The sequence below is a fragment of the Nematolebias whitei genome, chromosome 11, assembly GCF_014905685.2.
Source record: "Nematolebias whitei isolate Nwh7 chromosome 11, NemWhi1, whole genome shotgun sequence".
In the NCBI taxonomy this organism is placed as follows: Eukaryota; Metazoa; Chordata; class Actinopteri; order Cyprinodontiformes; family Rivulidae; genus Nematolebias; species Nematolebias whitei.
In genome coordinates, this window is record NC_056508.1 from 29,655,205 (window position 1) to 29,680,706 (window position 25,502).

General features: G+C 39.4%; 3 protein-coding genes across 3 annotated transcripts in view; 1 reads left to right on the forward strand and 2 right to left on the reverse strand.

The window, feature by feature from the left end:
* Positions 1-6,864: 6,864 nt before the first annotated feature.
* LOC119417268 (mucosa-associated lymphoid tissue lymphoma translocation protein 1 homolog) lies at positions 6,865-14,319 on the forward strand. The gene is made up of 9 exons (XM_037684479.1): positions 6,865-6,919; positions 7,649-7,921; positions 8,015-8,129; positions 8,209-8,366; positions 8,459-8,560; positions 8,863-8,931; positions 12,167-12,226; positions 13,981-14,049; positions 14,141-14,319. Exons 1-9 carry the CDS (start codon positions 6,865-6,867, stop codon positions 14,203-14,205), a joined length of 966 nt encoding a protein of 321 aa, XP_037540407.1. The 3' UTR covers positions 14,206-14,319.
* A 117-nt stretch (positions 14,320-14,436) lies between these two features.
* On the reverse strand, positions 14,437-19,383 carry apobec2b (apolipoprotein B mRNA editing enzyme, catalytic polypeptide-like 2b). The gene is made up of 4 exons (XM_037684135.1): positions 19,084-19,383; positions 18,316-18,496; positions 14,967-15,310; positions 14,437-14,870 (listed from the first exon to the last, which is right to left on the reverse strand). The coding sequence occupies exons 1-3, from the start codon at positions 19,359-19,361 to the stop codon at positions 14,969-14,971; spliced, it is 801 nt and encodes a 266-aa protein (XP_037540063.1). The 5' UTR covers positions 19,362-19,383; the 3' UTR covers positions 14,437-14,870; positions 14,967-14,968.
* Positions 19,384-22,721: 3,338 nt separating this feature from the next.
* The window catches only part of si:dkey-109j17.5 (zinc finger BED domain-containing protein 4), an 8,622-nt gene continuing 5,841 nt past the window's right edge, over positions 22,722-25,502 (reverse strand). The window contains exon 5 of the mRNA XM_037684136.1: positions 22,722-23,596. Within this exon, the coding sequence (XP_037540064.1) occupies positions 22,754-23,596 (843 nt within the window). The 3' untranslated portion in view covers positions 22,722-22,753. The remainder of the gene's footprint in view (positions 23,597-25,502) is intronic.

The following is a 25,502-nucleotide window of genomic DNA, read 5'->3' on the forward strand; positions in this document are numbered from 1 at the left end:
ATATATATATTAGGCTCTCTTTAAAAGGGGCAACAGGTCCAACTTCTAGATTATTAATGAAATCAGTAATATTTAGATTATTTTTCTTTCACCCTCTTAACAGATTCTGATTCATTACAGTGTACTTTCATCATACTATTACTAGTATTTAGACCAAATCTGACATTTTAACATTTAATAAAAAATAAAAAAAAATAAAAAAAACATCAACAAACCAATAAAACATATGAGTTTTAGTTTGAAGATATCTTTGTGGATATGTTTTTTTTTTTTTAGCCCTACCGACTCCTACTTTGACACAGAGGAGAGCACAGTTGGACGTCTTCGAAACCGAAGCAGTGGAGCTTCTTTGCAATGTGAACAACTCGGGTTGGACGTTCCTCTGGTACAAAGATAATAGTAAACTCCAAGAAGAAGACTTATTGTTCAAAATCAGGTCAATTACTGCAAGTGATCAAGGAAAGTACTACTGTAGAGCTCACCTGAAACCCAGAGGAGTCACATCAGGAGACAGCAGCACAGCTGAGATAACAGTTTATCGTAAGTTTCATGTTTTTTGTATTACTGTCACATTGATCCAGATGTCTTGAAAAGATTACAGTGTATATTTTTTTAAATAACTGAGATTAGTGTGAAATCTTGGTGTTATTTTTAACCAGGACATGTCGTTTATCCCCCACATTAAAAACGTTACTACAACCACCTTCTTCCACCTGCGAAATATCACTAAAATTAGAAACATCTTATCTAAAAATGATGCAGAAAAACTGGTCCATGCATTTGTCATGTCTAGATTGAACTATTGCAATGGTTTATTATCTGGGTGTCCAAATACATCTTGAAAATGTCTTAAGTTGATCCAAAATGCTGCTGCCAGAGTCTTAACTGGAGTTAGTAAGAGAGATCATATCTCTTCAGTTTTAGCTTCTCTCCATTGGCTCCCTGTCAAGTCCAGAACTGAATTCAAAATCTTACTTCTAACCTACAAAGCCCTCAACAACCTAGCTCCATCTTATATTAAAGATCTTCCATATCTTCCTAACAGAGTACTTCACTCTCAGACTGCAGGCTTACTTGTGGTTCCTAGAGTGTCCAAAAGCAGAATGGGAGGAAGATCTTCCATTTATCAGGCTCCTCTCTTGTGGATCCAACTTCCAGTTTATGTCTGTGAGGCTGACACATTGTCCAAATTTAAGACTGAGCTTAAGACTTTCCTTTCTGATAAATCCTATGAATTGGGTTGGCTTGTTATGCTGCTATATGCTTAGACTACTGGGGGACAAATTGAGCTCATTTCCTTAAATGAATTTTTAAAATTTAATAGTTTTCATTTGATATTATTTCTATCTTAACATGATTCTTGACCTGCCATTGTGTATCTGTTCCTCCTTCCTGTTCCCTCAAACCCAGCTGGTTGAAGCAGATGACCGCTTGTCCTGAGCCTGGCTGGTTCCGCTAAAGGTTTCTTCCTCATGAGGGAGTTTTTCCTTTCCACTGTCGCCTTCATGCTTGCTCAAGATGAGAGTTCTGTGATGGAGTTAAATTCAAAGCAGTCTGCTCCTCTGATAAATAATCCTATTTTTATATATGTGAATGTTTGTGTTCAGTGCCCTGAGATGACTTCTGTTGTGACTTGGCGATAAATAAACTGAACTGAATTGGAAAGAATGTGACAAAATGTGTGTCACTTAAAAAGAATGATGTAAAATTACTTCATCGGCCTTCTTCTGTCTGTATGATCTGCACTCATACTTCAGTATTTCAAATTGAGGTGATGATACCATATATACCATGGCAAATGCTACAATTTGTGTCCTCTGCTCTGTCCACTGGATGGAAATATGCGTGGTATCATAACCAAACAGAAATTCCATCAAATATATAACAATCTATGTGTCATTATGCCCATGAGTTGTGTTATCAAATCTTGGGAATTCCATTGTCCCGTGAGTTGTTGGCCAGTATTGTGAAAGCTTAAAATAAAGACACAAAGAAACTGTTCATAATAATTTCACGTGATAGTATTTCTAAAAGAAGAGAAAGAAAACTCGTCTCAAGATCTTTGTATGTCTGCCAACAGAAAATGCTAACAATACCTAGCTAAATTTAGATTTCGCAGAAGACATGAAAATACAACAAACCCCACCCTGCAGTTCCGCAAAGGCAGTTCCTTATTTCTAGGTCTAAATTAGATATTCATCTTACCAATAAACTTTCTACACACCTTTTATTGGGCAGACAATTAAACCCAGATGTTGAGTTAAGCTAGATGCAAACATCATGATGTCACACACAAGGATTTCATTGATGTCACTTGATGAACAGGGTCTTTAGTTCCTTTCTTTTCTGGAGTGCTGAAAGATGTCAGTTTACGATTTTTGTGCTTGTTTGTTTTAACTGGGGGTGGATCAGTGGCTCAGTTGGTAGAGTTGTTGCCTCTCAGCAAGAAGGTCATAGGATCAAATCCCGGGTGGGGGAGGGTGTTATGGGTGGAGTTTGCATGTTCTCGCCGTGCATGAGTGGGTTTTCGCCGGGTACTCCAGTTTCCTCCCACAGACCAAAAACATGCATGTTAGGCTGATAGGTAACTTTAAATTGTCTCTAGGTGTGAGTGAGAGAGTGAATGGTTGTTTGTCTTGTTTGTCTCTACGTGTCCCTGTGATGGACTGGAGACCTGTCCACGGTGTCCCCTGCTTCTCAGTGACTCCCATGACTCAAAAAGGAAGAAGCAGGTAAAGATAATGAATGGATGGATGGATGCTCATGGAAGCCAGCTGAAATCTAAGTTTAAGTTCTAAGTTTCCCCATTATCTGTACTTCATGTTTTTTTTTGTTTGTTTTTTTTATTAATTTTTGGTTCCTTTTTTTTATTCACTCTGCATCAGTGATGTAATCAGGGCGTGGACTGAGTGCATCTGCAACAATACGACAAAAAACCCCAACTTGTGATTAAAAAGCTTATAGCATGAAAAACACGTTCCGCAAAGGCCTGTCGCAATAAACAACAAATCAAAATAAATAAATAGATAATAGATAAATGAAAATCATCCACCTCATTTTCATTTATCGTCTTTAATGTTTCTTTGTGTCTCTCTCTTTCTACTGAAGACACTGGATGACAAAAAACTCAACTCCGGTGCTCTCCACTGACCTCTCCCTTTCTTTTTTCTCCTTAAAATCCATTTTAACGATCCAAAATTGTGTTTGTGGATCGTTAAATCAGCTAAGCTGAGAAGCTAAGCTACGAGCTAAGCTAACAGGCCGACCTCAGCAAAAAAAAAACTGTCTTGTCGAAGCTCCAAAATTCACCAAAACCTTTGTGTAAAAAGGTTTTTTTCGTGCGAAAAGAAGCTGAGAATTTGTTACTGATTTTTTATTAAAAGCTTTGTGTGAAAAATGCTATGCTAAAGAGCTCAAACCACACCAAGTGTCCGCCATTTTGAGAACTGAAGAGAGACAGTAGTCATGTCAGGGGCCTCCCTCCCATTTTTCTTAAAGCGACATGCTGCTCGCTCACTCACTATCCATCATTCGGTTCAAACAGTCTTGTACTGCCATCTGGTGGTTTAAAAAGGTACTACATGCAAAACAAATTAACAAACATTTCTTCTTAAATTTGACTATAATTACTAATTATTGTCAAATTTCGAACAATATTATCGTTTATCACAATAATTTCTGACAATTAATCACCCAGCAAAATTTGTTATCGTAAAAGGCCTAGTCCCACACAATTCTGAGTTAACAAAAATGGTTTTAGAATGAAACTTCAGGGCAGCAACAAAGACAAATGCATGGAGCCCAACAAAAACTGTTCAGGATCAGTTTTCTATGGGGAAAATTAGTATTTTCTTTCCCTGCAACTTGCTAGGTATTTAGATCAGAGCAGCATTTGGAGACAGCTGCCCAACACATATTGAACTCCTGAAACTTAACCTTAGAAATAGATTCAAATTAGGTGGTATAAAAATAAAACTTTAATGTATTACAAGCGAGTTTAAATACCTATCATGGGAGAATAAACCTGTTTCATCAGGACTCAAATTCAACATTTAAAATATGACAACTGTTGCTTGAAAATAATACTATCTTCACATTCATAAGGTCTTTATTTCATTTATTTATAACTATGACTGAAAAACATTGAAAAGCAGAATAACTTGTTTTTTACCCAGAAATAAAAATAATATCTTTAGATTTTTTTCTTCTTAAATATAATTTGTATTGTTATTAAAACTAAAATAAGTGTGCTCTGTTTTGGTTAAAGACCTATATTTTAAAACACCTTAATATCTTTCCACCATTGTAATTTATGATAGATAATTTTGTTTGGTATAACGGTCTTGTAATACAATTTTGTTGACTTTGAACACAGTAGAATTTAGATTTTATTTTATTTTAATCTTAATGCAAAACATCCGTTGAGTGGAATTACATTTGGAGCCCAGGCAAAACACCACAATGCATCAGTTTTTTTCTTTAAAGTGTTTTTGTTGGGCTCGCTATGAAGGATTCTGCATGTTCTATTAATGTATTCCCTTATTCTATTTATTTTAAATAGCAAACAGGCCTAAGCCCATTCTGACCAGAAATTCAACCTTTGACCAAATGTATCCTGGAGAATCCATCGTCTTCACCTGCACCATTCGTGTGTCCACCGGATGGGAATATGTGTGGTACCATAACGGAGGAGAAATTCAGTCGTCCAGCAGAAACACTTACAGTATACTGTCTATAGCTCATTCTAACAGTGGAGAATACTACTGTAGAGGCAAGAGAGGCCAAACCCCATTATTCACAGATCAGAGTGATTCTACTTCCCTTCAGGTTTCTGGTAAGCTCATATTTTTGTATCACCAGGAAAGGTCACAGTACAGCAGAAGCAGTATGACCTGTCTGTCTATTTTAGTAAAATGTGTGATATTTTATCATCTGATGATGCTTGTGGTATTTGTGTTTTTCCAGTGTAGTTTTCTGGGCTTTAACTAAAAGATATCTTGATGATGTGTTGTTTCAGACCCGCCAATGCCAATTCTTAAGCTGCTGAGTTCCTGGTCAGGCGTGTTTCAAAATGAGCTCTTGGAGTTTGGTTGTGACGGGAGCAGCCCTGAATGGACCTTCACCTGGTACAAAGACAACAAAGAGCTGCAGAAAGATCCAAACATGGTACTAAATGAAAAGGGATCTGTGCTCAATATCACTTCTGTCAGTCGAGTCCATCAAGGACAGTTTGCCTGTAAAGCTCACCTTCCATCCAGAGGAGTCACCTCTGGATTCAGCAAAACAACTAATGTGATGGTTTACGGTGAGTTTTTAATCCTGATATAAAATGTTATTATCCCTTTATGTGAAACAGACTTTTTTGCAGTCTGTTTGGTTTATATTTTAAATAACTTGTCTTTTGTAAAGTTGTGCATTCAATCATGTTTATTAAACGACTAGTTCTTGTGCTTTCTTCCTCAATACTCATATAGTAAAACATCATTAACATAATTAAAGTATAGCAGGTCTATTGTCTAGTATATCAAGTTAAATGTATGAAAAAGCCAGAATAAATCTGATAAACTTTATTTTGAAGAGTAGTAATACATTTTTCTGAACTGTTTGTTTTTTTTCAGACAGCATACCCAAACCTTCACTGAGCAGGGATCCTGGTTTTGGTCTAATGTATGTTAAAGAAACAGTGAACTTCACTTGCAGAGTTAATGTTTCCACTGGCTGGAGCTATCAGTGGTATGAAGGTGAAAAGAAGCGTCCTAACACTGGCAGTACAATCAGTATCAACCTGGAAGTTTCTCATAAAGGGAAGTATTCCTGCAAAGCCAGCAGAGGTCAAAAGACATCGACAGGACACAGTAATGAAATAAACCTGGATGTTCAAGGTTGGTTATTTTTACATCAACTAGAAATATTCAATTCATCAATTAAGTTGTTTTCCTTTTCTTACTGCCATCCAAAGCTTTAGAGGATGTTTCAGCTTCAGCGCACAAGAGAGCTTCCTTTTTTCTGCGTGTTCTGTTGAAACAGGATGTTGTGGTGTAGCAGTAGTCTCAGACGGACGCCTCTGTATAGGTAGAGTTCTTTTAGGAAAGGTGACGTGACTTGTACTTGACTAGAAGTGCCAAAAAATGACATTATAAATGGTGATGTATATAAATTACAACAAGAAGTGTTAAGTCCTTAAATGGGTAGGTAAGTTGATTTGATTAAGGGCATCTGTGATGCAATAAAACCAGAGCCATGTCTTGTTACTTATATTAAATTATTGTTTTTTTTGTCTTCAGTAACATGAGAGCTGCCATTTATCATCTCAGGGAAGTCCACACAGGGGTGGAAGAAGCACCAAATAAATAGGATAAAGAACTGAAATTTAGAACAGTGGAAGTGATTGAGAAATTGTAAACCAATTTGATGTATTGCTTTATTTTATTTTTTTAACGCCGGTGGAGTCGTCCACAGAAAGCCGTGTGACGTTATTTGTTCGTCTTTCAAGGAGAAAATAAAATAAAATCACCAACAGTTCAGATTTGAACAGGTGATCATGCACTCCATCAATGTGCATCAGTCTGTAGAAAGTATTGTCAAGCTTGTCTAAAAAAAATACCTTCACCTTTTTTATTTTTGAACACTGAAAGTGGCAAAACTCGTTAGCTTGCTGCATGCGTTTTGTTACTTCTGTTTTTGTTACTTTACTACACCTGTTAGATTTGGGTACGACGAGTAGTAGTTCCAGTTACAACTCTACAGAGACGACTCGCATTATGCTTCAATATGTTTTTTCCTTCATATAGAGATTCCTGTTCCGACACTGGACAAAGTAACCGAGTGGCTGGATGTGTTTCCCACTGAGACTGTGAAGCTGAGATGTCAGATGCGAAGTGGTGGCTGGACATTCACATGGTACAAAGATACAAAGGAGGTCAGGGCTGATGACATTGTCAAAACTGGAACCAGTGGAAGCACTCTTTCCATAAAATCTGCTTCAACCTCACACCATGGACAATACACATGTTCAGGAGAAATGAAGAGCAGATCTGTCTGCAGCACTCATAGCTCTGAAGTCACACTTCACGTCTATGGTGAGATATTGTATCTTCTTTTAACCAAAGAGACCTTTTTTCAGTTCAACTGATCTGTTCGTGAATTGACAAAGGAACTAGATTAAGCAAAAACAGTGGTTTCAAAGAAAAGTGCTGGACATGTTTCATAATGTCTGATCTGCTCAATTTGTCATTGTGCAATGATGCAATACCATGTTCACGTCTTTTAGGTGTTTGAAGTTACAGGAAATTTTATAATTTGTGATTTTTATTAGCCAATTTTGCATCAAAGAAAACATTACAACATGAAACTCCACTAAAATCAGCTTTAGAAAATTAAAATTATTCAATAATTTTATTTGGGGATTCAAGAAATCTGTATATATATATATATATATATATATATATTTCTATATATCCATGTTGTAGCCTCTGAAAGTTAGAAAAGCGCTGATGCAAGGCTGGCCGCTTCTTTAAAGAAAAGGCCAACATTTCTGTTTTTGTCAGTCCGGTAAGGAAGTACTGTGGATTTAATTGAATTATCTTCTTCTTAAACAGAACTACTCTAACTGCTATGCAACTTCTTTTTAATTACGTTCACTTCTCAGATGCTAAACCCACAGTCACGCTGACGCAGCATCCTGAGCACAGTTTGATGCACACTGAAGATTCGGTCTCCTTCTGCTGTCACATTAATGTCTCCTCTGGATGGGAATACCAGTGGTACAAAGATGGAAGACTACTTCAAGAGTCCAAAAACAATCTCAGTATTGATTCTGTGAAAAGAAAAGACTCTGGATCGTATCACTGTGAAGTTAAAAGAGGAAAAGATAGTGTATTCATATCAGACAAAAGTGAAACGGTGACATTTAAAGTTGATGGTGTGTTCATTTCTTTTCTTACTTTCGTCATTCCATCAGTTTTTTTGTGTTTTTTTTTTACTTTTATGACGGTTACCTCTGTTTTTGCTGCAGAGCGTCCACAAGCAAGTATAACCCTGTTGACTGGATGGACAGAGGTCTTCTCCACTGACAGCTTGGTGCTCGAGTGCGAAGTGAAGAACAGCACACACATGTGGAACTACACGTGGTAAAAATATATCCTATGGTTCACTGTCGTCTTTTGAAAATCTGTGATTAAAACACCTTCAAAACAAAATCAAAAACAGGTTCAAGGAGAAAACGTGGCTCGATCAGACTCCCTCCAAGAAACATACTGTCACGCCCGAAGATGACCCTGAGCAGAGCCTCTACTCCTGCCAGGGGATTCGCAATGAGAGGCCATCGTATTCAGGAAAGAGCGAGTCCCTCAAGACCAAGAACCTTCGTGAGTATGAGAGATGCTTGAGTTAGGAGTCTTCAACACAGCATGTGCCATAATTCTTTGTTTTCCTTCACTGATTGTATTTTAACTTGTAGTTTTAAAGAGGAGGATTCTTCTGTCCATCTCTGGCTGCCTCTTCTTTGGCATCATTATTGTCTTCCTTGGATGCATTGCCCTTAGAGTTTTCCGCAAACCAGGTTTGGCTTTAACTTGTGATTTTGAAGCTGTACAATAATAAATTTGTTCATTTTTACCCAATGTCTTTGGCTTAATAAGGTCAGGTGGTTAGCTTTCAGTCATGTATAGTTGTGGGCCTTTAAATTTTTGATTGCAGGCAGCTGTGCCCAGTTGCAGCACAGTCTACACCACAAACAGAGCCACCAGAGGAAGTAGCTGGTGGTGGAGTCCAGATGTTATGTGAAGATTAGATGATACCCAAGTTGAACATTAAACCTCACAGTGAAGCAGTATCTGCAACTTTTCTGCTCTTGTCTCACAGGTGATGATGTTGAGAAGGAAGAAGAACCCCCTCTGTTTCTTACCATGGCTCAGTTGAAGGACTGTACCAGTAAGTGAACTCCACCTCTGGTGGTTTCGATGGGTTTGATGGTCTCTTTATTCTTAAGGTAGAGACTCACCAATTATTCATCATCAGTTATGTAGCACACTTGAAGTGGACCAGTAGGGAACAGGCATTAACATTTACTAGGTTCCGCCAGAAGAATGATGTCACACCAACCGAATACCTAACTGATTATTTCATTGCTTCCCCACAACAATAAAGCATTTAAAAACAACTTATTTACAAATGTGGAAAAAATAAAATACAAGAAAAAATTAAATAGAACAATGTCCCTTTTCTTTGTGAAAAATAAAATAAAATAAAGTTCAGTTCAGTTCTTTAACAACGTTGCTACCCCGGGTAGTGTTGTGTATGGAATCTTATCTGTAACCCAAGATGAATTTTCCGGATTGTGAAGGTTCTTCTGCGAAATTATGTCCCGGCTGGCCACACCGTTTACACCTGTCCACAGTTTGCATGAGCTCGGCTCGTCATCACGATCAAAGAATCTAGAGTCACTATAAAACTAATCTGCATAAAGTGCAGAAGGTAAATCATTCTGTTCCCATTCAATTATGAGACTCCATGTCCTTTCTCAAGAATACCAATCATTCACATATTTCTTCTTTTAGTTTTTTAGCTTAATCAGCTTACGTTTATAGTGAACTACCATGAAATGCAATAAACAGTAGTTAACTGTTATTTTTAGTGTTAAACCAACAAAACACATTGACAACTTAAATATGTAGTGCATAACTTGTAAGTTAATCAAAATCACCGTTGAACTGCATAACATATCAGGCATATTAAACATTTTACCTTTCTTTTGCTTTTAAAATGTTGATTAATGAATTTACAACACGTCAACATTTATTATTTTACAAACCGGATTCCAAAAAAGTTGGGACACTAAACAAATTGTGAATAAAAACTGAACGCAATGATGCGGAGGTGCCAACATCTAATATTTTATTCAGAATAGAACACAAATCACAGATCAAAAGTTTAAACTGAGAGAATGTATCATTTTAAGGGAAAAATATGTTGTTTCCAAATTTCATGGCGTCAACAAATCCCAAAAAAGTTGGGACAAGTCCATTTTTACCACTGTGTGGCACCCCCCTTTCTTCTTACAACACTCAACAGACGTCTGGGGACAGAGGAGACCAGTTTCTCAAGTTTAGAAATAGGAATGCTCTCCCATTCATGTCTAATACAGGCCTCTAACTGTTCAATCGTCTTGGGCCTTCTTTGTCGCACCTTCCTCTTTATGATGCGCCAAATGTTCTCTATAGTTGAAAGATCTGGACTGCAGGCTGGCCATTTCAGTACCCGGATCTTTCTCCTACGTAGCCATGATGTTGTGATTGCTGCAGAATGTGGTCTGGCATTATCATGTTGAAAAATGTAGGGTCTTCCCTGAAAGAGATGATGTCTAGATGGGAGCATATGTTGTTCTAGAACCTGAACAAAGTTCTCTGCATTAATGGTGCCTTTCCAGGCATGCAAGCTGCCCATGCCACAAGCGCTCATGCAACCCCATACCATCAGTGATGCAGGCTTCTGAACGGAGCGTTGATAACAACTTGGGCTATCCTTGTCCTCTCTGGTCTGGATGACATGGCGTCCCAGTGTTCCATAAAGAACTTCAAATCGTGACTCATCTGACCACAGAACAGTCTTCCATTTTGCCACACTCCATTTTAAATGATCCCTGGCCCAGTGCAAACATCTGAGCTTGTGGAGCTTGCTTAGAAATGGCTTCCTCTTTGCACTGTAGAGTTTCAGCTGGCAACAGCGGATGGCACGGTGGATTGTGTTCATGACAATGCTTTCTGGAAGTATTCCTGAGCCCATTCTGTTATTTCCTTGACAGTGGCATTCCTGTTTGAGGTGCAGTGACGTTTAAGGGCCCAGAAATCACGAGCATCCAGTAGAGTTTTACGGCCTTGACCCTTACGCACAGCGATTGTTCCAGATTCTCTGAATCTTTTGATGATGTTATGCACGGTTGATGATGATAACTTAAAAGTCTTTGCTATTTTACGCTGGGTAACACCATTCTGGTATTGCTGTACTATCTTTCTGCGCAACAATGGTGAAATTGGTGATCCTCTTACCATCTTGGCTTCTGAGAGACACCGACACTCTGAGAATCTCTTTTTATACCCAATCATGTTGTCAATTGACCAAATTAGTGTTAATTGGTCTTCCAGTTGTTCGTTATATGCTCAATTTCCTTTTTCCAGCCACTTATTGCTACTTGTCCCAACTTTTTTTTGGATTTGTTGACACTGTGAAATTTTGAATCAACATATTTTTCCTTTAAAATGTTACATTTACTCAGATTAAACTTTTGATCTGTCATCTATGTTATATTACGAATAAAATATTGACATTTGCCATCTCCACATCATTGCATTCAGTTTTTATTCACAATTTGTTTAGTGTCCCAACTTTTTTGGAATCCGGTTTGTAACTAAAAACAACTTATAGTAGCTTTAACATGCCTTACTATGAACTGCATGTATTTTAATGGACCAATATGATTTAGAATATAAAAAGCACATTCTTTGTCATTGTAGAGCCAATTCTAACCTTGTAAAATGATACAGGCCTTTAGCATTAGCACCCGAGGTTAGTGCTAGCATTATCAGTTAACATTTTTATTCATATTTTTGTCAGTACAATGATGTAAAACACACCAAAGCAATTAAAACATTAGAACAAAGTCCAACAAACTCCCGAATGGTTTATTTAGAGACATATCTCAATATCTGGCAGTTTAATATTTAACTTATCTATACATTAGCTGCAAGCTAAGTGAGCTCAACTGAGTTATTCACTCACCGGGATTTCCGCAGATATTACCCAACAAGCAGTCACCTCGGTCTCTCACTGGGATTTCCACAGATAATTCTCAATGAGTAGTCACTTCTGTCGCTCATAGACAGGTTGTAAGGTCCACAGTTTAGTTAGTCAGTGCACTGTAAAAACCATGCCTCAGAATATAGGGAAAAATGACCAAGCCACGTTGGTTAAATTTAACTCAGTGAAAACTGAGTGCCCTCTGCTGGACCTTCCCTGTATTACAACCTAAATAACAGATATGGGTTTAGTTGCCCAATGTTTCATGGTCTTGGTTTTGGTCTATCTTTGTGAAACTACCTTCTGACATTTTAAATTGCTGGTCTGACCTAAACACTACTGCTGTACACTTTTTTTGTTCTTCTTGTTGCAGATGCAATCATTCCACTCACTGATTACATCACTGATGCAGATCTGAATGCGCCACAAAAAGGTACCAAAAAGAAATAAAAGTCAAATAAAGATGGGGATCTTAGATTTAAGGTATCTGCCATGAGCATCCATCCATCCGTTATCTTTACCCGCTTCTTCCTTTTCGGGTTGTGGGGGGAGTCACTAGTGCTCATATCCAGTGGTCACTGTGTGAGGTGGACACCCTGGACAGGTCACAAGTCCACCACAGGGACACATGGAGACAAAAGAGACAAACAACCATTCACTCTCTCACTCACAACTAGGGAAAATTTAGTTACCAATCAGCCCAACATGCATGTTTTTGGTCTGTGGGAGGAAACCGGAGTACCCGGAGAAAACCCGCGTATGCACGGTGAGAACATGCAAACTCCACCTAGAAAGGCCCCCAGTCAGGATTCAATCTGGTGACCTTCTCACTGAGAGACAGCAGCTCTACCAACTGAGCCGCATTGCTGCTCATCGTGGACATCTGATTTTAAAAAACACAAAAATGGCTATAATTCAGTCAATTCTAATAGTTTAAGATAGCAGGAGACTGTGCATACCATTATTTCCAGGGTTTGGCTCAAATGATGTTTCTTTACACTGCATCCGGAAAGTATTCACAACACTTCACTTTTTCCACATTTTGTTACAGCCTTATTCCAAATTATATTGAATTAATATCTTTCTTCAAAATTCTACACACACAATACCTCATTATGACAATGTGAAAAAAACATTTCAGATTTTTTGCAAATTAATTAAAAATGATACTGAGATCACATTTAAGTATTCACATATTTTGCTTAATATTTTGTTGATCCAGCTTTGGCAGCAGGTACAGCCTCAAGTTTTTTTTTAATATGATGCTTCAAGCTTAGCACACCTTCAGTTTGTCCCATTCTTCTTTGCAGTACTTTTCAAGCTCCATCAGGTTGGATGGGAGATGTCTGTGCAGCCATTTTCAGATATCTCCAGAGATGTTCGATCAGATTCAAGTCTGGACTCTGGCTTGGCCACTCTAAGACATTCACAGAGTGGTCCTGAAGCCACTCCTTTGAGATCTTGGCCACGTGCTTTGGGTTGTTGTCCTGCTGAAAAATGAGCCATTGCCCCAATCTGAGGTCGAGTGCTCTGGAGCAGGTTTTCATTCAGGATGTCTCTGTACATTGCTGCATTCATCCTTCTCTCTATCCTGACTAGTCTGCCAGTTCCTGCTGCTGAAAAACATCCCCATAGCATGATGCTGCCACCACCATGCTTCACTGTAGGGATGGTATTGACCTGGTGATGAGTGATGCCTCCTCCAAACATGACTCCTGGCATTCACACCAAAGAGTTCAATAAAATCTCAAAAAATCCTGTTTCACATTGTCATAATGGGGTATTGTGTGTAGAATTTTGAGGAAATAGATTAATTTAATACATATTGGAATAAAGCTGTAACATAAAATGTGGAAAAAGTGAAGCGCTGTGAATACTTTCCAGATGCACTGTAAGTTGATCCTTGTTTAATTTAGTCTAAAACTATGGCATGAAACGTATTTGGAGATTTGGTTCCTTAAGAGTCCAAGCTAGAAGTTAAACTGATCTTTATTCAATCTTTTGCAAATTCCTTTCTGAATTAACTCTCATTAGTCAGTAAAAAATGTAATCTAAATGTAAAAGTAAAAACAGAAAACTATGAAAAAAATCAAAGTTTTAGGCAATAGGCTAGAGTTAGTTTTTTTTAAATATATTTACCTTAACAAATGTTATAAATGTGAATTTTGTATCTTACCTGATGTGCAGAGGGTGAGGAGGACGACACAATTTGCAGTGAAACCACACCGTTACCAATCTCCTCACAGGAGGACCAAGGTGATGCATTTAAATTACTAACACACATCTGTGATGAGCATTACAGAGCTGCTGCAGTTCACTGAACATTTCTGACTAATCTTTGTTTCAGCTGCGATCACCAACGGCCATGAAACAACGGAAAACGGCGATGCGATGGTTTCCTTTAAACCCTGAGTTTCTGATGGTCTCGCTTTCCTTGCTACCAACTTGTAAAGCCGTCAACATTACTGCAAACAGATAATATTTTAGAGAGGAAACTCTCAGCACTTAATTCACTGACGATTCTGAATGCCAGTAACAAGCTAAGTGGACAGGTGAAAACCATTAAGATGTTGGTGGAGCGAGAAAAAGTTCAAGAAAATGCCAAAAATCGGGGAAATTGTTTGTGTATTTCCTTTTAAAGTAAATAATGTATTTTTCAGACAGGATAAAATTGTGTATAGATGTGTTTACGTAACCTGATAAACAGAAAATAGAAGTTTTTTTTTCACATCATTGTTTAAACAGGACAGATAAAGACAAATTATTTATGCGACATCTCCTTCGGTTACTTGCAGTTATTTAACAGACACCAGATGGCAGTACTGTAACTTCTTCAAAGCTTCTTTTTTGTGGTAAACTGTAAAACTAAACAATGTAAAATTTGCTCTTTAGAAGCCGCTAGTTGGATACAGTTTGATATATTTATCTACAAATCTTGTGCTATGATATGTGAATTTAACAAAATAAAAAGTATAAAATGTTGCCACAAGAGCTCCTTGAATCTAACATCAGTCTTCATCTCTCAGCAAAAAGACGTGTTCAACAGCAGGCCCGTCTGTGGTTCATTCAGAAGAAACCTGGGACAAGACAAAAAAAGCCACATGAAAAACAGTCTTTATCCAAACTACCAAGTAAAATCCTGTAGGTTTCATATTCAGCGTTCAGTAGCTTACAGCTAGTTGAGAATATCACCCAGTTTCTCCAGATAATACTCATAGTTCTCCTTGCAATCTTCCCACGGTGTGAATTCCTCGTCCTCCTTGTCCACGTACATTTCCCAGACAAGCTGGAAATCAGCTGGCTTCATCATTCGCAGTTTGCAGCCAGCCTTCACCAGCGCCTTGAGGCCTTCCCTGATCTCTGGCTGCTCCCACTCGAAGAGGCGGGAGCAGAATATGGTGAGATGAAGCTTTTTACGCTGCTGGAGGATGGTGGCCAGCTTGGCTGCACAGTCTGCACAGGGACTGGATGATACAAACCATGTGACTTCATGCTCTTTGGAGGAGTTCGGGAGCACCTGCAAAAGAAACAGAAGGCGAGGTCAAGTTGAGGTTAGTTTGAGCTTAAAAGACATTTACCGCATTTTTCGCTGTATAAGTCGCAGTGTTTTTGCATAAATTAGCATGCCTGTGACTTATACAGCGAAGCGACATATTTATGTTTTTATGCCATTTTTTTTGTCTGAGATCTGACAATTTCATTCATTCTGACATGGAAAATATTAAACACTACCATTTTCAGCCACTAGAGGGCATTTGACTAATATAGCAAGCCAAGTGTCTCATTAATAGGTAAAAGTGGATGTTAATGAGACACTTGACTTGACTTGCCATACCAAGCCACCTTCGTCTCGCTCTAAAATTCCTGGAGCAAACGTCAAATTAGCTGCATTTCGTCGCGCCACCCAGGCGAAATGCAGCTGATTTGACCATTAAAGTGCATTTATTAAGGAAAAGTTAAACTGAGACACACCTTTGCTATAATGTCGAGAGAACAAATAATTGTTTTTAGGTGGTTATTTTGTTAAATTTCGAAGAAATGCACAGCGAGTCGTCCCTCTGCGCGATCCTGCTTCCGCGAATCGGCTTTTGAAAAGCAGCTGATTTGACCATGCATTGCATTTATTAAGGAAAAGTTAGACTGAGACACACCTTTATTATACTTTTGAGCAAACAAACTATTGTTTTTAAGTGTTAATCTTGTGAAATTCTTGTTAAAGTCCTCCCGTGCATGCTCCCACGACCGCCGTTTGACAGCCTATCGATTTTTGGCACAACACCGGCCCACATTTCCAGGCTGTCAGCGGTGACGCATAACAAATGCGACGCGTCAGCGATGACGCCTAATAGATGCAACTTATACAGCGAAGCGAGGTGTTTGTGTTTTTTTTTTCCACTTTATTAGACATATTTGAACCGATGCGACATACGGCGGTGCACCGTATATGGTGGAAAATATGGTAAGCTTTAGCAGGGTCTGTTGTGATTCTTCTCTACTGTGAAATTGCACCAGCTGTATAATAAAACACGTTCCTGCATTCATAATTTAAAAATCTTAATGCAAGCAAGTACAGTATAATGAAGTGATGATGTTAAATTAGAATCTGTACACTAGAATTCGCAAAAGGGGAAGTTCACAGAAATAAAACCGAGGTTTTTATAAATAGTCTGTCTGTTAAGCGTGGCGGTTGGGGGATCGTTTCACGAGATCATGTTGCACAGTTTCCAAAATTAGAAAAGAGGTCAGAGCATTTAGCTATCAGGTTTCCTTCATGTAAAACCAGCTGCCAGTCTGAAGTTTGCTCGCTACCTTTTATAAATTACATTTCCAAGTTGAGTTCAGTTTTAAAGCTGGTTCAGATGACTTTAAACTGTTGGGGAATCTTAAATTAGAACTTCTTCTCAATCTGCTTTTTTTAAATCCTCTGTCCTTATTGCTGCAGTTAATTAATTAGAGATTGTTGCTTGCCTGACATTTTTTTGTTTGCTTGGATCTGTCTTGTCATTTCAAGCCTTCAACCAGCTAAGCTAAAGACGCCGTCTGATTTTTAAGTGAACGAGAGCAAAACTTTATAAATATATTTATTCTAAACTGGACCTAACATGACTGTATTAGATCAGATTAGGGATGTGGGTTTGACTAACCCAATTAAAGTAAAAAAGGTTAAATGAACGTTTGCTTCCTCTGTTAAGTGCCTGGAGAGGACTTCTGTTGTGAATTAATGCAAAACAATTGCATTAGATTGAAGTTGGCGGCACATGAATATTTTAATGCCAGAATGAAGAATGAATTAAATCGAATAAATGTAAAACCTGGAGGCATCTGCATAAAAACAAACTTAAGATTAGAAGGGGCACTTTTATCAACCGCAACAAAGATTTCATTATCCTGAACAAACTTCAAAATATGTGGCTGGACTTCAAATAAATCAAAGCAGAGCAGTCTCAGAACCACAAGGAACTAAAAGAACAAACTACTTCAAAATAAGAACTCTTTGTTAGTACAAAAAAGTATCCTTTGTCCGTGAGGGTTTTAGTAAAAATAACAATGTAAGATTTTCAAAAATAAGTGAATAAGTGTTAGGTGCTTTATCTTATTGTGTAAATGCTGATTCAACAATCACACTATGGTTTAACCATGCAATTAATTTAATTTTTGCAATCTAACTACTTGTGCATACTTTGTTATTTTAGTCATTCAAACATCAAAACGTTCAGCTCATGCAGGAGATGGGTGCCAGGACTTGGTTTTTATAATTATTGTACTTTTCAAGAAATTTCACTAAAAGTATTTTCCTACTGAAACACTGAAAGGTCACCAGTTTTATACAAAAACATTTTCTTAATAAAAAAAAAATCTGCTTCAGCATGTTTGCTCTACTTTTGCCTTCATATACTTTTTAATTTTTTTTTTAACTTCCCGTTACTTTGAGCTACTATTTTACTACTTATACGTAACTTTTGCTACTCAGCTTTTAGCCAGATTTTTTACGCTTTTTGTTCCAGCTAGCTCTTTCATACTTTTTGCTCTTAGTTAGCTTTTTGCTTGTCTTAGCTTCTAGCTACCATTTTGCTACTTTTAGCTTTTAGCCAGCTTTTTTATGTTCCCAGCTAGCTCTTTCATACTTTTTGATCTTATTTAGCCTTTTGCTTCTCCTAGCTTCTAGCTACCGTTTTGCTACTTTTAGCTTGGAACCAGCTTTTTGCTACATTAACTTTTAGATAGCATTTTTAAACTTTATCCTACATTTTGCTTCTTTTAGCATTTAGCCAAAAATTATTTTTGTCTCTTTGCGGTTTCAGCTTCTGAAGCAAATTTCAGTAGTCATACAGCACTCGGCATTCGCACTGCATTTTTGCAGAAAATGCACTTCTTCCCGTTTTTCTCGTTATTTTAAATATCAAATAGAGCCACCTGGATGTTCACATCTTTTGAAAATCAGGTCACTTTTATTTCAGAACAGCTTCTCGGTGCATTGTTTGGACTTTGCATGCCACTCAGAGATATGAGAGCTTTCATCACCTGCTGAAAGAAGGCCTCTTCAACATGAGCCATTGCATGCTCATCCTCCATGTAACCTTTCAGAGGCTCTGTGTCGCCTCCGGCCGTGTCCACTCTGAAACATAGGAAGGTTTTGTTCCTCCCCGACGAATACTCCACATTCCTGAACTGAAACTTGAAGAAGAACGGGCTCATCCGCTCCCTAACAGAGACACAACAAAGTTTTCATGAGCGTTTGCTTTTTAGAAAAATTCACACACACAAAAAATACAAATAAAAACTCTTGGGCATGTTGTCTGGGGCTTGCACGTGTCCACCTTTTCATAACTTGTCACGTTATCAGAGTGAAGACACCTGGAGTGGTAATGTAAACTGGCTGAATCAAAGCTTCCTAATCATCACAGAATCTGATCTTTGACTGTGCCAGTCTTCTACAAAGCACATCCTCCTGCTGCCTCGCGTCAATAATTATTCATTATGTTGTACATAGACAGATGGATCCCAGATAGAGATCTCTTATAGCTTTGTTATCAAACAAGCTTAAAGAACCGAGAGCAGAGAACTGATGCTAGGCAGAGTGATACAGGAGGCCCAAACGTCTACGTGACTCATCCCTATTCTTACCACTCAGCTAGACAAATGATGGCAGGTGCAAGTCGTGTCTAAAACACTCACTAAAACAATGTGATATAAACTTTAATAAATCTAACATGTGCTGATAACTCAAAAGGAGATATAAGAGTAACAGCCTGTGACTATAGCTGTTTGTGTGCATTACCGCTCGCTCACCCTGTGACAATCTCAAAAGGAGGCAGCTCAATGGGCTGAAACTCTCCAGTACCCTCACTGGTTTTGGCCTCTGCTCCTGTTGCCCCTTCAGTTTCACCATTACTCTTCTTCTCATCTGCCTTGGACAGCTCTGGGCTCTTCTCGTCCTTCGTCAGCAGTTTGTCAGGCTTTTTGACCGCTTTCTCCTTCCCCTTGTCTTTATCCCTCTCGTCATTGACTTTGCTTTCCGCGGTCTTCTCTTTCCTCCTAACGCCAAGCCTGCTGGTTCTGTCCGCCATGATGTTGCAGAAAGTAGGTGGGAGTGTTGGGAAAAAGAGATGGGGGGCGACAGAAATAGAAAGAGAGGGAGAGCCAGTGTAAGTGGGGGCGATAACCCTAGTGCGTTTACAGAAATAGAACCCATTGTGTGCTGAGTTAGGGCTCAAGCATGTGCATATCTGTCTGGGTGCAGGCAGCTAAGTTAACTAGACCCCCCCCCCCCCCCCCTTCTTTTTCCATGACCTGGTTATTGAAAGGCCACAGGATATTGCATGATAGCACAAATGTGGACATGCATTGTGTAGACAAATAAAAGTGGAGTTATAGTTGCCAAAGCAAGCAAGAAAATCACTTCATCAGGCTTTTCATCTGTCAGCACGCCAGCAACAGGCAGATATTAATAACGGTGCTCGGCTGAGTGCGCAGGGACTAACCAAGGCTATTTTGATACCCAACACCAGTTTTCTTTGTGCCTGCTCCAAAGCCCTGCAGTACATTAGGAGTTAGGAAGGCCGTCTAAAGGTTACTGCAAATAGGGGAGTATTAGGAGCGAGGCAGTCCAAACAAAAGCAAGCGCAATAAGAGAGTAATGGTCCCGGTGCCGTAAACAAGAGTGCAGCATGGCCTGGTGTGCATGTGCACGTGGACAATCAATCTCTGAAATCACCCTGCATCAATATGTTGCTCTTGTGCCATTGTGTGTGTGGAGGTGGGGCGAGAGAAATTGGTTGGGCGAGGGCGTGTGTATTTGTGTGCAGATGGAAAACGCGTCTCTGCACTGCAGATATAATAACTCGAGGCAGGAGGGAGAGGACAGGACGGATAGAGGGGAGAGGGGGTGCGGTTCAATTACAATTTCCTCCCCTCCCGCAGCTTTACTCTGTGCCAAGTAATTCATTTCAGAGGCAATTACAAGGACTGCATCCGAGCCTGGTCGGCTAAGTCGAATGGATGAGCTGTCGGAGCCGGGGGAGGGAGGGACAGGCTCACAAACAACACACCCAGGAGAGCAGGAGACGCACGTCTCAACGATGAACACGTCCACACACATCTGAATCCACAGACTCCCTGCGGTGATAATCATTAGGATCGCAGGGATCCTTGATAACTATTATCTGTGAGGGAGGTCTCTCTGTAGCTCCCACAGATTAATAGTTTGGATGTGAAGTGGATTTTAAGCAAAAACCTGTTCCTGCAGTTCAGTTTTCAATTGACTGGTTTCTGTTCTTGCCGTATCAACTAAAATCAAAAGCAGCCTTGATTTACCAGTACGGTTTTCTGACCTCGTTTGATGGTGAGGGGGAAAGCAGCTCCGGAGGCTGTGACAGCTGCCTGCTGACTCAAATTTTATTTTAATGAAATTATTGCAATTACCCTGCCTCCCCACTGGCCCATCCCCAACCAACAGAGGCAACAGAGACAAACACACACAACATTCATTGTTCTGCACTGTAACAGCTAGAGATGTAGCTTTAACACATCGTGAATTTCTGTTGAGTCCCATTTAAAATCCTGAAAGTTTGTGCCCATGATGAAAATCAATAGGAGCCAATCATTGTCTTTTTGTCCACCAAAGTGAATGTGGGTCATTTATAATTGTCTGCCTCTGTGTGTTTGCTTATGTGACTTCTGTTAGCAAAATATCTCATGAACCACTGAACAGAGTTAAATCAAACGCTCAGAAAGTAATTAATGGATAAATATCTAAAGCTAGGGATGCATGATATTATCAGCATGGTATCGGCCGATATTAGCGTTAAAATTCTATATCGGACTTTCCGTCAAAATAAATCACCGATATAAAAGACGCTGTTTTTGTATGACAACCCAGTGACAAGGATGCCTGCAGCGCCAGCGCAACGTGATGACGTCATGCGCGCCTACCTGATCTGATCGCGGCGGAGAGGAAAATTCAAAATGTCAGCGGCGTGGAAGGTTTTTTTTGTTGAGGATGTCGGATTCTGAAGATTTATGGACTACGTTGAGCCTCGCTACATCGTCCCCAGTCAGAGATATTTTTCCGACATAGCCTTACCCGAGTTACAAGCCGTCATTTCCAACACTATTGAGAACCTAATAGCCGACAGCACTTGGGTGAGTGTTACCACAGACATTTGGACGTCGTGTTAGCCTCGTTAGCATGATTAGTCTTACGGCACAATGGAGACAAAAACTTTGAACTTAAAAAGTCTGTCCTTCATTCACAAGAGTGCAGAGGATCCCACACTGCAGCTAGGAACCTGGAACAAGCCTCCACAAGTGAGACAGCATGGCAGCTGACTAATGCTAATAAATAACATTTAACACGTTTCATTTAAAATAGGTTAAAGTGCTATGCATATCATATGGCTGTTAATGAATATATGTCACCAGCTCTTGCAGCTGTTACACATTTTTTGTACCAAATAAGCCTAAATAAGAGGGCTGTGTTCTGACATCAAACATCATTAAAAATATCGGTATCGGTCAAACAAGTTTTAACATATCAAAATATTGGCCACAAATCCACTATCGTGCATCCCCGTCTAGAAGAGATTAACTTTTGGAATCAACCCAATTCAACCTAGCCACCACACATAACTGACTTCAGCAAACACAGAAAAGGCTATAACTCAGTCATTCTTACAGATGTTGAGCTAAGATTTAGTGTAGTTATAGAAGAGAGCCATTTCCAACACATAGTCGGGGCTCCAACAGACCACACAAGATGTTTGTTCTAAAACATTTGCATGCAAAGTAGTGTGCAGTGGGTATGCCGTGACAGCGACATAACGCTTCCTAGTTCTGTCCGCCATCCTGTTTAATTTTGTTTCAGATTCTATAGCTGCCAAACACACATATCTTTGTTTAAAAGTGGACTAGTTTATTCTAAATCCCCAGTGAGGAAGCAAACATAAAGGAAAACAATAAGATGCATGGATATACAGTACTGATTTAGCATTTCTTGTCATCCTTAAAACAAATGACATAAAGTAATGGCTGCCCGTACATAAGTTGTGCATGAGCAAAAATAAACCTGACACCTCGGTTTGCATTAACTGGTTGTTTGGTTATCATTGGTTTGCTAGTGTGGCTGCTGCAGACAAAAACTATGAGGAGCTTTGCGGTTGTCTAGAGACCCCGAACAGGCAAAATAATGTCCGAGTGAATGCTTTAGTATTGATTTGCTTTTAGCCGCCTCAGTCGACAGTGATAAGTCTGTATGTAGGTAATCCACACTTACATCCATCTGGCAAATAGAAACTGGTAGTTCTTTCAGTCTCATACTAAAAGGCCGGTAGTTTGAGCACTATTTTATGTTGCTAGAATAGTTTCCTTAAAAAGCAAGAAAGATTTGTATCCAAGAAGTCACTTTACCAAAGAGGGGAGATCTCCAGATGTTTAGATAAAAAGAAAGTCTTAACTCGTAGCTCTAAGTCCATAAGAGTCTGTAGTTAGCTTTGAGGTAGATGAGTGTCTCCAGGTTCTTTGGTATGACACCGCCTCTCTCTGGCGACTGGAGGCGTCCGGCTGAAGTGAATATACTCTGCACCACTGTGCCACAAGCAGGTATTGTGAACGCTCTTTTAGCCACTTGGGCTAGCAGAGGAAAGTCAATAGCTTTACGGCGCCAGTAATGCAACGCCTCCTCATCTGTGGGCTCCTCCCGAAGGTACACAGCCAGCTCCTGTTCCAGGCTTTTAGCCTGCGTCGCAGGTCTCTGCTTGATGAAGGAGAACAACTTGCAAGGCCGAGAAAGCGATGAGACCGGAGATGGTGCTGCGACGGGAAGAGTGTGGGACTGAGAGAGAAGGTCTTTGTTGAGATCATCTGAGGGGGAGGCTGAAGAGTGTTTGGATAGCTCCTCTATGAGTACTTGTCTGTGCCAGTCAGGGTTGCTGCTCCATGTCAGCTTGAACTGGGGGTCCAGGGTGGTCGCAGTAATGTAGAGGGGGTTCTCCAGAATAGGGTCCAGGAGGCGCTCCAGAGACTGACTCAGGCTTGTCAAAAGGGCGGGGCAGTGGGGAGCGGATGTCTCCGAGAGATGCTTACGGAGGCCGAGGACACAGGGCAGAGCCAAGCTGATGGACACGTGTCTGTCTGACTGGATGTCTGTCAGCGTGTCTCCGTGCACCATATCCCAGGCCTCAGTGAAGGGCTCCAAAACGTCCGTAAGCTCCCTCAGAAGGGCTCTGTCTGTGGTACCCAGAGCCAGCTCCCCTGGACCGCTCATCTCCTCCAGGAACTCCACCGAGTCCAACAACCGCCGAAGCACCTGAAGCAAACAATTACATTTTTTTAATAAAAGGGTTTCTTTGTCACGCAGTTTCATAAATATGTTACACACATACATTTTGAGGTTTATCACAACTCGTTTAGTCTACTGTAATGCACTTTATGTCAGGCTGAGCCAGACTGACTCCACTTCATCTGGTTCAGAATGGTGCTGCTCGTCTTTGAACTGGTACCAGAAAACAAGAGCACATCACCCATTTTAGATCACTACATTGACTCGCAGTTCATTCCTGGATTAATTTGAAGGTTATTTTATTTGTTTTTAAACGTCTTCACGGTCGCCTCTCAGTATCTGTCCGACCTGCTCCAGCTGTACGTTCCCTCACGCTCTCTCAGGTCAGCAGATCAGCTGCTGTTTGTCGTTCCAAAACCAAAGAGGAGGCTGAGAGGTGACCGAGCGTTTTCAGTCACTGCCCCTAAACTGTGGAACGAGCCACCGATGCACATCAGACAGGCTGACTCACTTCCTGTTTTTCAATCGTCTCTTAAAATACTTGAATGTTCTCCTTGGCTTTAGATGTTGGCTTTTATTGTTTTTATTGTATGTTGTTTTTATGATTTTAATAGTTCATTATTTTACTGTTTCAATTTTTTTTTTTTTTTTTTTTTTGCTTTTATGAGTTATCAGTCTTCAGCACTTTGGTCAACAGTGTTGTTTTTTAAAGTGATTTATAAATAAAGTTGTATTGTACTAGTGTGTATTCAATAAATGTTATTAAAAATTACAGGACTTTACAAAAGTCTTGAGTCATCCACTATTTCTTTACATTTACCTTCAGAAACACCTGAAGAACTATTGATCAAAACTGCTTTAAAAGAAAAAGAATGGATCCTTGAAAGAAATTGTGAAAAAAATGAAAATTTTTGCACAGTACTTTTCAGCATACTCCATTATGCATTTGTGAACAAACTTCTGCCTTAGTTTAAATTCACAACTCATTCAAAATGAAAAGGTAGGTGTCTTCAAACTTTTGAAGTCCGCAGTAACAACTTCTACAATCTGTTCCAACTAACTGGATTAGTGTTCAAGGATTAGTTCAAATGTCTACACTGCTTCAAAATTGTGGAACCAGCTTTTAGCTTTCACTTTTTAAAGCTTGATTGAGGAGCTGCCACGTTCCTTGATCATCTTTAAGCACTCTGCTTCCTTTAATACCCATGCAACTACAAGTTACCTTGACTTAATTTTTTTTCTTTTTTTTTGTTTGACTTTCTTACCTTTAAAATAAATGGATACCTTTGCTGAGTCTTATTCTGCTAGAGGTCTCCACTTTAAACTTTTTTTTTTAACTATATGTCCCCCAACTCCCACATTGCAAGTTTTATTGAAATAAAGATTCAATAGAAATGCATTAGTTTTCTTTATTTAGATGCTTTACCACCTGCCATATAACTGTAATTACACCGAATTGGATTATATAAAATTGGATTGAGCTAAATTGGATTGGATGGGATAGAACTTGACTAGATCGGCTTTGACATATAGTAGTCCCTCGTTACTTCGCGGTTCGTTTTTCGCGGACTCGCTCTATCGCAGTTTTTCAAAATAAGATTGGACATGACACACAACTGGCTGATTGATGGATGAGCTGCACGATCGGCATGGAAATTTCATTTAAAATAAATTATTTTAAATTATTTATCACCTGCTGCACCTTTATGCAGCCCACACTGCAGGATAAGCCTCCTCCTGCAGCTGATCAGCTGATCTCTGTGCAGAGCAGTGAAGTGGGTGTGGCCAAGAGCACTCGCAGGTGGCAGAGTGCAGCCCAGGCAGAGAGCTGAATTCATGACATTCTGAGCTCTTTTAGAGCATTTAGAGTTTAGAAACATTGTGGGAAGTGTTTAAAACGCCTTATATATATATATATATATATATATATATA

Excerpts from the sequence above, each read along its gene's own strand:
- LOC119417268 (XM_037684479.1), top strand. The coding sequence starts at position 6,865 with ATGTCAGATGCGAAGTGGTGGCTGGACATTCACATGGTACAAAGATAC. Across the intron at positions 7,922-8,014 it reads GGTGACATTTAAAGTTGATG|AGCGTCCACAAGCAAGTATA; the intron begins GTGTGTTCATTT and ends TTTTTGCTGCAG. Across the intron at positions 8,130-8,208 it reads CACATGTGGAACTACACGTG|GTTCAAGGAGAAAACGTGGC; the intron begins GTAAAAATATAT and ends AATCAAAAACAG.
- apobec2b (XM_037684135.1), bottom strand. The coding sequence starts at position 19,361 with ATGGCGGACAGAACCAGCAGGCTTGGCGTTAGGAGGAAAGAGAAGACC. Across the intron at positions 18,497-19,083 it reads CCTTTTGAGATTGTCACAGG|GGAGCGGATGAGCCCGTTCT; the intron begins GTGAGCGAGCGG and ends TGTCTCTGTTAG. Across the intron at positions 15,311-18,315 it reads AAGAGGCCTTCTTTCAGCAG|GTGCTCCCGAACTCCTCCAA; the intron begins GTGATGAAAGCT and ends TTTCTTTTGCAG.